Source organism: Branchiostoma belcheri, unplaced genomic scaffold (assembly GCF_001625305.1).
Source record: "Branchiostoma belcheri isolate BF01 breed outbred unplaced genomic scaffold, Haploidv18h27 scaffold48, whole genome shotgun sequence".
Taxonomy (NCBI): Eukaryota; Metazoa; Chordata; class Leptocardii; order Amphioxiformes; family Branchiostomatidae; genus Branchiostoma; species Branchiostoma belcheri.
The window spans coordinates 1,854,045-1,867,533 of NW_017804109.1; the positions used below are offsets into that span (position 1 = coordinate 1,854,045).

Below are 13,489 nucleotides of genomic sequence, written 5' to 3' on the forward strand. Positions count from 1 at the left end.
GCAACGTATGTCTGAAAGTATAATACAAAGCAAATGTTCTACACTACACCGAAATCTAAAGTTAACGTGGCGAGTCTATTTTCTTAATACACATATAAACGAATTCGCGTTTTTCCGGTTACATGGGTGTTTGCTTTCTTTCCTTCTTTCTTCTTTCTTTCTTTATTTGCACATATATAAAAAAAATTCATGATTAAATAATAGCATTCAAAGAATATGCGGGGTAGGCCAGAAACCTAGGTGGTTTTTCAAAGGGCCTACCCCAAACAAAGGTAACTTAAGACAAAACATATTTGAATTAAACATCAAAATTAAACAATGAAATATTGATTAATTAAACAAAATCAAGACACAGAAATAATAACTGGAGTGTGTAAACTCGTTTGCATCTATGAAAAGAAATGTAAACAAAAGTCTTATACATGTAATTCAGGTCGCTGTTACAGAATAAACTGATTAGATAATTAACATAAAAAATGTTGCTATAAGATATGAGAACATGTCGCTTATTGTAAGATAAGTACATCTCTGTCCTAACCGTAATGCATTGACAAGAGAATGATAAGAACTATTTTTAATCCCAATCTAATACAAGTTTTATTTCCTACTGGAGGATAAAATGCCTCTCATTACTACTGTACATCATGAAAATTCTCAACAGTAATTTCTCCTGTTAAACCTCTGGCTTCTATTCTAAGGCTGTTTTCCGGCACCCAACTTTAAATGAATCTCCTAACCTTTGTAAATATCACTGATTCTAATTATACCTGTGGATGCCCTATTCTATTAAGGAAGTTTATATATACAAAGGAAGTCTTCAAAATCATAAATGTCACCGATTCCAATTACACGTCTCAGTACAAGCTCTTGTTCTTTATTTAGTAGTGTTCGCATCAGATTGAAAATGTCATAGAGTCCAATAACATCTCACAATGCTGCTGTTTCATAAGCTAGAAAATGTCAAGGATTCCGATTAAACTTGGCGATGTTTTTTTTTGTGTGTGTATTTTATTTATTTTTTTCACTTTGCATGTCGAAGTTGCCAAATCTAGTTGCCAAGTCCGCTAGCGCTTTTCTATAAGAAAGTTTAATACAAGCTGTTAAACTGGTCATCGTGTTTCTCAGCTGCTCAATCATTGGTTCATCGCCTGAGAGATGCTGGTCACCTCGATAAGTGTACTTGGGTAGACACATAAAGGAGCACAACGAAATGGAGGATATGGATTCAAATATACACAAAACACAGCTGAGAGGGACTGGTGATGACGTTTTAAAGTGATCTTGATCTTTACTGTGCACACTGTGCCACGATGTTGTGTCCCGAACCGTGCCTTGTCCCAAACCGTGCCCAGGCATGGTTTGGGACACTCGGCGCGTGTCCCAAACCGTGCCTGGGGCAAATCTACATTCTGGGACACGCGATGGCCTTGTCCCAAACCGTGCCTGGTCCCGACAATTACTATGACTGACAGCACATCCGGACACGGTTCTGGACAGATAGGCTGTGTCCCGTTCTGTGCCCGCTCAGGCATGGTTTGGGCCAGGCACGGTTTGGGCCAGGCACGGTTTGGGCCAGGCACGGTTTGGGCCAGGCACGGTTTGGGACAGGCACGGTTTGGGACAGGCACGGTTTGGGACAGGCACGGTTTGGGACACACCACACGGCCCGGGATGCCTTGCTTGGTAGCTACTCCACATCCGTTTCGCTCTCATCGTCATTCTCGAACACGTAGCCGCGAGTCGTGTCGTAGTCAGGCTCAAGGGTCCATGGAGATCCGGCAGGGACCCTGAGATGATATTGGAAAAGACACTTGTCGGCAAAAGACACTTACTAGCAATTACATGTTTTATGGTCAGCTACATCATATCAGTGTTCCCACGTGTAATAATATAGTGTCGGCAGAGTACCCAGCAACTCTATGTACTCGATTTATACATTGCTGCACCAGTACCACCAGTTCAAAAGACACATTTGGCCAACATTGCAGTGTAAGGTTTACACATACCTGGCCCCCCCTGGCCGAGGTGAATGGTGCATCCCGCCAATAGGACGGCCTTTGGTAGGACCTCCGGCGTTGGTATCCCTTGGGCCACCGCGAGTGTTCTTGGCCTGAAAATCAACGAAGGTTTTGCGTTCGAGTTTTTGCTTCACCTGTTCTGACCACGGTTTTAAAAAAAAATCATAAATTGCTACAGCCACGTCTTTCTAAACGTTGCTATGAACTACCAAGTCGCTCTCAATTTCAGAGAAACTTCTAGACGTGTCTGTAATACGAAAACGGAGTTAGGCAATTTTCACCTTGGGATGAGGCATGTTCTGCATTAAAGGCAATATATTTGCTTGTTGCACAGACACAATAGCCCAAAGCTACACATCGTACAGTGAGAAACCCGGTTAAGTCGATTAAGACGCATCATTCAAATCAAAGGCAGTGAAGAACATGTTTGACAACTACAGACATTAGTGTCAGCTAGCATATTGCATTAGTAACTGGATAACAGTGTTCACCGTTACTCAGTAAATACGGGGCGGAGAGAAACGCTGGTGCCAGTAAAAGGTATAGCAAAGGCAGGGTGACATCGAAGAACATAATTATGTTTGACCACTGCAGACATCAAAAGGCACCAAGCACATTTAGTCAGTAACCATATGTAGAACTGTACACATCACTGATGAGACCTGAACAAGTACATGTAAGTACAAAGTACAGGTATTTATGGATGGTTATCTGTGTTTACCATTTGATGCCGTCTCTTCCTGCCTCCTTCGCCCTCCCCCTGGCGACCCATGCCGGGCCCCGTGGCCCTGGCCTGTAGTTCTATGTCGGTGTGTCTCACCAATGGCGGCACCCTGGCAGCCGGAATGGGCAGAGGACCACGGACTGTGTCCGGGATCGTCTCATACTGATGCTCGGGGATGCTCTTGTAGCTTCCGTCGCGACCAAGCTGTGTCTTAGCATCCTGGATCTTTCTCAGCTCAAGTCTACTTCCTATGCTGAAAAGCATGTTTTTCTTATTAAGAAGCTCTGTGGACACTGCACAAAAGGTGAGATTTGTGAGTGACTGTAATGTTTACATTATCGAGTAATGTTTACTTTATAGCACTTTTGAGCATTTGTATTTAATGAAAGTCAAGGCCAGTTATTTCATTTACTACGTAGACATTTTCTCCATGCTTCGCTGGAACTACTAGTAATCTGATAGAAACGTTCCACCTACTACAGAATGGACACTGCCACAGCCAGGACGATCGCAACTCCTGCAACAACGCTCACTGCGATCAGGGCAGCTGGGGATGGATTTCCGACGGCAACAGCACCTGGAAAGGATGAGTTGAAATCAGCTAATCAGCTATTACTTGATAAACCAAGATCAGGGAATGATACTTGTAGAAAAGTAACATTTACGCATAATATTTACCTTCATATGGTCAAGCCTAACAAACTACCGCTCTGCTTATACAAGTATGAACAGTTTGAAACAGCCGCCTGGCGCAGATGAACAATAGGTGTCTCTTTAGTGATGTTTTTAGAATAATTTTACCAACAGTTTATTTCATCAATTCCTTGTCAAAACTCTGGATTCTAGTTTGCTCAGAAAGTTCCACACCTCCAGAGGCTCCTGCTGGCTCCGTCATCCCCTCCGACTCACAGTACCGGCCCGCGGGGCACTGGGAACAGTCTTCAGCGGCCCCCAGTCCCGTCACATTGGAGAAGGTACCTGGTGTGAGACCAAAAGCGATACAAGAAGAACAGTTGAGCATGAGCTGAACTGTAGTGATTTGTATTGGAGCTTAGATTTGGGATCCAGAGGTAAGCTTATATCTTCTGTGGAAATTGTACCATTTGCACGTTACCGGTTTCTAGAAATGGTTTCTACCGTAGAATGTTGACATTAGACTCACCTATTGGGCAGGGCTGAGGCGCGTGGCTGCCACGTGTACAGAAGTGTCCTGCAGTGTTATAGGTGAGAGGGGGATGTGGAAAGTTTAAGTTGTGAGTGCAAGGTATGGGCAAGGGTTTACGTTAAGATTAAGAGAAATATATTTTGTACACTTTTATCACCTAGGCAGGATGTTGTCCATTTACTGCAGCAGCTGTCTGCCTTTACAGTCGGTACTTCATGTATATGCTACTATATTGAATGTTAGTTTCACTCATTCCATTGTTTATGTATCATGATGCTGAACATTGTTTGAAATGAAGCATACACAATACATATGAACCATACATCAGAACCACAGTCTGTTCCACATAGGGGCATAGCCCTGTACAACAAAGAACTATTATATCACCAAGCTTTATCTTTCCCAAACCTCACCTGTATTAAGGTTTTTTGCTTGGTATATAATGAAATGGTCAAATGGTCACCAAAATGTTCCCCAGCTTTATTCACCTTCCCAGCCTACAAAAAACTGCATTTCTATTAACACCTCCCAATTCATATATCTCGCAAAACGTCAGCCATTTCATACTCCACTGCACACGGAAAAGAAATCAAACCCAACAATAACTACAAATGTATAAAATATAAAGTAGCATTAGCATCACTTATTATCATTCTACTGTTTACTGTTGTTATCATGTTCTTGCAATTAGCCCTCGGGCATGAATTTGCAATAAACTTTCTATTAAAATATAATAATGTATTGTATTGTATATGAAGGACTGTACATATTATCTGTCTTGTCTATTGTAATTTGTAATTTTTGTACGCAAACTCTTCCAATTCAGGGATTCTCCTCCCTGCTGCAAGGTTTGCTTTTGGTGTCACAAATAAAGAACAAAATCTGGGTATGACACCGGCAGTACTTGGTACTTACCCGGTGGACAGATGTACTCTGGAGGACTGGGTGTTCGCTGTCCGCCCGGGCAGTAGTACCCGGCATTACACAGTCCAGTCGGACCCGTGTTCTCATAACCCGCACAGTAACTCCCCATGGTGCAGGCTATACAGTCTTCAGCGGCCCTCAGTCCCGTCACATTGGAGAAGGTACCTGGTGTGAGGCCAACAGCGATACAAGAACAGTTGAGCATGAGCTGAACTGCAGTGCTTTGTATTGGGGCTTAGATTTGGGATCCAGAGGTAAGCTCATATTTTCTGTGGAAATTGTACCATTTGCCATGGTTTGCTGGCACAAGTCTAATAGAAACTTTCCACCTACTACAGAATGGACACTGCCACAGTCAGGATGTTTCTACCGTAGAATGTTGACATTAGACTCACCTATTGGGCAGGGCTGAGGCGCGTGGCTGCCACGTGTACAGAAGTGTCCTGCAGTGTTATAGGTGAGAGGGGGATGTGGAAAGTTTAAGTTGTGGGTGCAAGGTATGGGCAAGGGTTTACGTTAAGATTAAGAGAAATATATTTTGTACACTTTTATCACCTAGGCAGGATGTTGTCCATTTACTGCAGCAGCTGTCTGCCTTTACAGTCGGTACTTCATGTATATGCTACTATATTGAATGTTAGTTTCACTCATTCCATTGTTTATGTATCATGATGCTGAACATTGTTTGAAATGAAGCATACACAATACATATGAACCATACATCAGAACCACAGTCTGTTCCACATAGGGCCATAGCCCTGTACATCAAAGAACTATTATATCACCAAGCTTTATCTTTCCCAAACCTCACCTGTATTAAGGTTTTTTGCTTGGTATATAATAATGTATTGTATTGTATATGAAGGACTGTACATATTATCTGTCTTGTCTACTGTAATTTGTAATTTTTGTACGCAAACTCTTCCAATTCAGGGATTCTCATCCCTGCTGCAAGGTTTGCTTTTTGATGTCACAAATAAAGAACAAAATCTGGGTATGACACCGACAGTACTTGGTACTTACCCGGTGGACAGATGTAGTCTGGAGGACTGGGTGTTCGCTGTCCGCCCGGGCAGTAGTACCCGGCATCACACAGTCCAGTGGGCCCCGTGTTCTCATAACCCGCACAGTAACTCCCCATGGTGCAGGCTATACAGTCTTCCAGCTGCCTGTTACCTGTCATAACAACGATAACAATGATGTGTATTCTTGCCGAACAGGGCTCAATGCATTAAATTAGATACTGAGTAAACTATGCTATGCCTTTATCTATATCAGATTTTTACTCTATAATTCTTCTGCTTTCTTCTATGTAAATGAATTTACAGATTTTTAAAATCATGTCGTAGTTGATGATGACATTACGGATGTGAACGTGTCGTTATTTCTGAAATATTAAATATTAAATGTTTAAAAAATCTCTAATCTAGATGTATGTCACTGAGTATTACGTATTGTTGGCATATTGAGCATTGATAACAATAGATTTGCAATATAAGCGCCATTGTAATGATGAGAAGTAGATAGAAAGGATGCATTTTCATAATTACAGATTTTCAAGGGGTGCTCTGTGCTGTGCTGGTTATAAGGAGTATACAGATAGAGAAATGACAATGCTCCGAGTTGCATCTTACTGTAGTTGCAAACTAATGAGAATGACTTACCATAGTTATTGGAAAAGGTGCCAGGAGGGCAGGAGATTGTGAAGCTGCTGCCTTCTGGGCAATAGTAACCTCTGGGACAGATGTCACCTGTACCGATAGCAGGTTAAAGATTTGTAAGCTGTAATCCAAGATTCTACTTGACATTTTATCTAGATATCCATTAATTAATTAATTAATTAAACTTCTATGTATTAATGAGGTACACTAGTCCTCTATACAATGTATGAAATCTGCGTTGCAGTGGATGATAGTAACCTTGTAAGTTACATATATTCTTATGCGTGCCAGAGAACAGTGGTCTCTTTAGTGATGTTTTTAGAATAACTTTACCAACAGTATATTGCATCAATTCCTTGTGAAAATCTGCGTAGATCACCAACACTAGCTAAGATCTCAGCTTACTTCCACAGACTGGCACGTCACACAGCTCCCATCTCGTGTAGGGATCCGTGGTGTAGCACCAAACTCCGGTCCAGCCGACTGGATCGCGCGGATTCCGGCAGTAGTTCTGCTCCAGTCCTGCTGAAGGATAATTAGCGGGTGTCCTGTCGTGTTCATGGGGCGTCTGACTGTCCCAGCGCTGACACGTCAAGCCTGTTTCAGTCACAGAGACGGTTCCTCGGTAGGATGTCCCATCCCCCACCACGCAGGTTTCTGGTTGATCAAACAACTGTGTTGAATTTGAATTTCAAGTGCAGCATAGCAATATTGGAATGGGCAAACACGTTAACCCCACATCTTACACTCATAAAAGCCGTTCACATGCCTAAAGCATACACACGAGAAGTGTAAAGTAGTATAAATTGATGTATGGTCAGCCTACATAAGCAATAAGAATCCTTTCGTGTACACAAAGCAGTTATATTTTCATGCAGTATCGTAAACGTATATACGTTTATTCAAGAGACAAAATTTTGACTCTGAAATGATGCCATAGCTAGGCAGCAGCACTGAAAGCATCAAACAGGAGATATAAGGAGTTTATGACTTACCCATATCTAGTCGTGGTATTTAAAAACATAGCTAGGATATAAGGATTTTAAGAATAGATTTTTTTTGGTTCCAATCATCGTACGTTATCCTTAGCCTGGGTTCCATCCTGGTTAGTTGACAGGACTATACGTCATGTACGAATGTATATGGTCATACCGGCTGTGTCGCCGTCATACGGATTAGGAATTCTGGCCCCTAACAGACAGTAGTACCCAGCAGTACAGTTCCCGGTGGGCTCGGCCAGCCCGTGGTTGTCGCAGTACATCCCGGGGGTGCAGGGCGTGGCCTCGGAGCTGCCGCCCGGACAGAACTGGCCGGGAGAGCAGCGCCCGCCCTCCGCTACCGTCCCCGGCTGGGCAGACTTCGCTCCGACCGTACAGAACCAGCCCGGATCACACTCGCCTGTGGGCCAGGCCAGGCCCGGGGTCTGGCAGTAGGACCTGTAAGGTAGGGGGGCTGTTAGTCATACATCTACATGTATGTCTATCTACACACACACACACACACACACACACACACACACACACACACACTAACAGACCATGTACATCTAACATGTCTAACTACAGAACCAGCCCGGATCACACTCGCCTGTGGGCCCGGCCAGGCCTGGGGTCTGGCAGTAGGACCTGTAAGGTATGGTAGACTGTTAGTCATACATCTACATGTATGTCTATCTACACATCTACACAAACACACACACACACACACGCGCAAACATGTACATCTAACATGTCTAACTACAGAACCAGCCCGGATCACACTCGCCTGTGGGCCAGGCCAGGCCCGGGGTCTGGCAGTAGGACCTGTAAGGATACAGGTGACTTATTCTTCGTTTACAATCAAACACACGCACTAAATGACAACCTCAAAAGTCTCTCTAGGCCAGGATAGGCCAAGGGTCTGGCATTAGCAGCCGAAGAGTGTTACATCTAGCTTTACGATCATGCGTAACTCGTTGAGCATGAGGATCTGATAGTGTTCTAACAGACCCTCACATGTCACTCTGTGCCAAGATAGGCCGGGGTTTAGGACCTGGAAATCCACTGAAGACTTGTGGCATTTAAACTAGATACAATGAATAAACACAAATAAGTTAATGCAAGATTAACTGATGCAGATGTAGTCAGAAAAGTCATGAGCATCAACTTGTACATGGTTGTCGATCACATCTAAGAGCAAACAAAGCGAGTGTACATGAACATACCCAGGAGGACAGGGGAGACACTCGTCTTCACTAGTCGCCCTCAGGACCGGTGTGTAAGTACCTGACGGACAGGGGAACATACAGCTGTCTCCCAGCAGACAGTGCCGGCCTCCAGGGCAGCTGGGGAGGAAACAAACCGTCTCACAAACTGTTTGGACAGATCTTACGATTGGCAAGGTACGTAGTATGCCTTCGGCCAAGCAGTTTCCGTTTGCCAATGAATTGTACATGCTACATGTACGTGGCCGGTGGGATACTGCCTTGCCAATGCAGGATCTGCTCGGAGATTACACACACATACATACATACACACACGTGTTGTTACCACACGTGTTGTTATTAGTTTACACAATAATTGATCATCATGTTGATCATTGGTCGTCGTTCTTTTTTCGCTCTTTTTCCCTGATTGTTCCTGTTTTTCTTTACCTACATGTATGGCAATTCCTTTTCAAAGAACAGATTTCTCTGCAGCTGTTTGCTAAGTTTTGGGAAAGGGCTTGTGAATTCAGAAAGTACCGTATTCATTACAGCTACATGTACGAAAAGAGAAGGATTGGCAGAATGTTTCTGGTATGTCTCCGACCGAGTACACACAACAGACGGGTAACGCTTTGTGAGTAAACATAATGTGTACACCGTGAAGGGTCAAAGGTGCTATGTTCTGCTGTGTCACGGATTGTTCTCTTCTTTCATACGTTAACAGCATTTGAAGCAAACGTCATGAGACGTACAAGGGAAAAAACGGAAAAATCGAACTTGGTTTAGAGGTAACAGATGTTAAAAAAACTACGAACTATAAAGTCAGCGTGTCATGGTGACCATGGTATCTACTGATTGACATCTCAGGACCCTAACCCAATATTTATCGTGCCATAACTGCACCAAACAAACAGCCGTCGGCAAACAGCAGTCTTGCCGCCAGCCCTGTTAAACTCTACGCAACAGAACGTTGTAAAAAGACTCCTCTCCTGTATCGATTATGAGGGTCGATTATGACTGTTTCGGGAAACGTCTGTTGCCATGTACATGTTTGGTGAGTCAGAGTTCGTCAAGGTGCACAGAACTCCACTCACCGCTTTGTGACTTGCCTGATTGAATTTCCTTGCCACTGTTAGCAAACAAGGCTACAAGGACACGCTCGGCAACACGGCGTCATTCAGTGCAGCATGTTGCTACCAAACATTTACAGAGCACTAGAAAGGGATATATATCGTATTATGCATGATAATATAAACCTTTCTGCGCACAACCAAAAAGACGTTGAAGAAAGACTAACTAGTGCCCAGCCCAGCCGGACAGTCAGTGCATGACCCGTTGTCCCAGTACAGTTGCATTTTGGACACACAGTCCACCCCCCCCCATATAGTTGGACACACAAGGCCCCCTTGTATGGTATAACACCCCCTATAGTACCCAAGGTCCAGTAAAACCGTAGTACTTACTAGTACCCAGCCGGACAGTCGGTACATGACCCGTTGTCCCAGTAGTGACCAGCAGTACAGTTGGACACACAGTCCACACCACAATCACACGTTGTTGCTGTATTAGAAGAAATCAGGAAAGAATCAGCTGGCAAGCTCTTATGTCATGGTTAGAATATTTTTAGGAGCGACACAAAGTCGTCAATAACTGGTACACAGTTTTAAGGTTGTGCCTTTGGTTTAGCGCAACGCCATAAAAATGCATATTATATCCATGTACTATTGGCTAAAACGTCTGTGGAACTGAGGAAAGGTATAAATAAATGCAGACATACCTTCCGCTCTGATGCCCTGACATGTCCAGCAGACGGACGTGAGAACAAGAACCTGTAAGACTCGGGTGAGTCGGAACGTGCAAAGCAGGTGACCAGAAGGCGTCATGACTCCCCCGTGTTTCCGTGGCAAACTCCGAGCTAGTTTTTTTAGTATTAACTAAGTGGAAAACTTTTACACCACAGAACTTCACATGTACAGTATCACCGCCGTAACGTTGAAACTATCTTCAGCTAGGTCTCTTTGTGACGGAAATGTGTCACAGAACTTTTCAGACACGTTAGTCATTTCCGATCCATGCATTGTTCCTCGGGTATTCACACTGGTGCACTTGTGACGTAGCGATTAGGAGTGTTCCATTCAACTGGATGGGGGCGTGGAGGATCACTTAAAAAAACACATGCCGTACACTTGTATAGCTACCACACGACGTGCTTTTCCATTTTCGGTGTTTCCCCCCTTAAATCAGGCAAAAATCCATGCGCGTGGAAGACACCCAAATGACATGTGGCATATGCGGGGCTAAGCTGTCTATTAATATACATGTAGTGGGAGAAATCCATTCAGTCATCCATACTAAGAAAGTGACAACGCACGATTCTCAAATTTCTCAACAAATGTCAAATTGCTCGACATAAAGCAACTTCAATATGAAAATCATGAACAACTTAACGATAATCTTTGAACAAAACCAAACATATTAACGGTTTTCCTGTCGCACACATTGCGTATATCATATGATCAATCAGATTTCACGGATATGCGACAAACGTATTGCAGAATATATAAGCTGCGCTTGGTTCAGCACAGAAAAGGCAAGTTTCGTTTGTAATACTGACATGTATTTAATAATAAAGCTCATCTAGTAAACAGACTGAACCTATTATATTCTCTGGTTCTTGGTTCTAACACACTGGTTCTAACACACAGTGGTCATTGGTGTTGGCAGTTAGCCTAGGTACCGTCCTATTTGTATGCTGGGGCTCCCATACTCACTCCCTAAGAAATATTTACAAATAGGATACCCAGGCTAGTTGGCAGTGTTTAGCATGGGGAATTCTTGTTAGGTTTAGGTTTGTCTCGCGTTTGAAATTGTGGTTTCTATTTGCCAAGAACCAGAGAAAGAATTGGTTCCGCCCAGCATCAGCTCCATACCTGCACCGGAAGTTCTTTCACAAATTATGGTCTCAGAACCGTATATATATTTATATAAATATATTTATGAATACATCTATAGTATCTGTCAATACAACAAATATAACGTAAGATAGCAACAAAAAACAGCAAGTTTTCCTTTCAATGCAGCTTTCTGAGCTGCATTTTAGAAAACAACTTTGGTTAGCACCATGAGAGGTCGGTTAATGTAAGATTGCATCAACAGAACTGAACACTTGAATGTCTTAACTCTAAAACTGCACATCGCAGGTTTTCTCCACTTCGTCCAAACTATTTTTGGTGACAATACTTAACAAAACACCTGAGAAGACCCTTCTCAACTGCCTTTTGCACATTCTACAGTCTTGCTTTTTTTTCCTTTTCAACTTTTCCTTCTCATATTTTGAAATGAAAAGGAAAACAGAAATTTTTTACAAAAAAAGTTACTGTTACAACAGTAACTTTACAGGTAGACCTGAGATGTTTACGTGCCTATATTTTTGTCCATTAAGCAAATACCCAATAGAAGTGTTCTTATGTTGCCTTGTCCACCTCAAAACTATTGTACAACTCAACATGTTATCACAGCTTTTATAAAGGCAACTTTGACAGAATATGTTTGGTTGCACAACTTAATTATAAAAAATAGGTATACAGGAAGTCACAATTACAGTTACACATAAATAGTTGGTTGTGCTGGCTAGCTATACTATGTACAGACTTCATCTGTTCTGCAGCACTGTATGTGATACAGAGAAATAAATATGTACCATGTTCAGAATAGAACTAGAAAGTTTTATAACAAGGATTGTTTTATGAATCTTCACATGAATAGTGCTGCAGACCACATGCTCTGTGAGGTGGACATTTTTCCATCCGACAGAGCTGGTACATGTATGTTTAGACCCTCATTCATCAAACAGGTCTTTTTAAGTCCCAACTGATCCCCTACAGTTGTGATGGGGTAGCCTGGGATCCAGTCTTATTGGGCTTGTGTTTTCTCCACCCACCACTGGGGAAAACTTTCACAGACACATGCCCTAAATGGCTGGATACCAGGCTAGTGATGCTGGACAAAAGGGGATAAAAAAAGCTGAATCAAAATTTTATTTTTTTTGTTGTTGATGTAAAAATTGAAGACGGGTAACAAGGAAGAATAAAACACCCACGTCAACTCTAACATTGTTTGAATTGTCATGTGAAGATGTGTGTGGTGATATTTCCTTAGTCTCCCATCTTCTGCACTATGCTGTACCCAAACATCCTTGTTACTTTGTACACACTTTCCGTCATGTTTGTTTTACTACCAAATGTGGTCTCTCGTGCCAGGCTTTATTGCAATCATTCTATCGTCAGAACCACTGCTGTAGCAAGAGGAACATCTAAAGTGAAAAAAGGCCAGCTGTTCCTTCCTCTCCTAGACAGAAACTTAAGGATAAACAACTTTTCTTCATCACAGTCTAAGAAGTTGCTGACTACAACAGATGTGAGCCTCAGCAGATAGATGGAAGTCCTAACTTCTGTGGTTCTTCCATAGGAACCACGTCAGGATTAGTGCTGTGTACCTGAACCCACATTTAGATTCAGGTATTGATTCAAGTCCAGAGGTTTACAATGTAGGTTCAGTTCTGGACTTGTAAGTCTGGACCTTAACCCATGGTATATACCAAATCACAGCGTAAGGGGCCCTATGCTCAAATAGCCTGGTGAGAACTATGATATGATTACAGAGATATGACTACAGAGTTCCACATTGTGTCAGACTATATGATTGAAGACAGACTTCAGTAAAGTTTCAGACTATGATTTTGAAGAAATCAGCAGGAGTGTTACACTTTCAGTTGAGTGAGTTTAGCAGTGTTTCAGAGTATATGGTTGTGAC

The 13,489-nt window shown here is 42.7% G+C and overlaps 2 protein-coding genes across 2 annotated transcripts; both read right to left on the reverse strand.

The window, feature by feature from the left end:
- Positions 1 to 1,566: 1,566 nt before the first annotated feature.
- On the reverse strand, positions 1,567 to 3,411 carry LOC109479334. Its single transcript, XM_019781285.1, has 5 exons — positions 3,408 to 3,411; positions 3,220 to 3,319; positions 2,740 to 2,995; positions 2,007 to 2,110; positions 1,567 to 1,787 (listed from the first exon to the last, which is right to left on the reverse strand). Exons 1-5 carry the CDS (start codon positions 3,409 to 3,411, stop codon positions 1,688 to 1,690), a joined length of 564 nt encoding a protein of 187 aa, XP_019636844.1. The 3' UTR covers positions 1,567 to 1,687.
- Positions 3,380 to 8,045, reverse strand: LOC109479335 (plasminogen-like). Its single transcript, XM_019781286.1, has 9 exons — positions 8,026 to 8,045; positions 7,651 to 7,928; positions 6,898 to 7,152; positions 6,496 to 6,582; positions 5,855 to 6,007; positions 5,227 to 5,274; positions 4,823 to 4,996; positions 3,905 to 3,952; positions 3,380 to 3,720 (listed from the first exon to the last, which is right to left on the reverse strand). Exons 1-9 carry the CDS (start codon positions 8,043 to 8,045, stop codon positions 3,551 to 3,553), a joined length of 1,233 nt encoding a protein of 410 aa, XP_019636845.1. The 3' UTR covers positions 3,380 to 3,550.
- Positions 8,046 to 13,489: the final 5,444 nt, after the last annotated feature.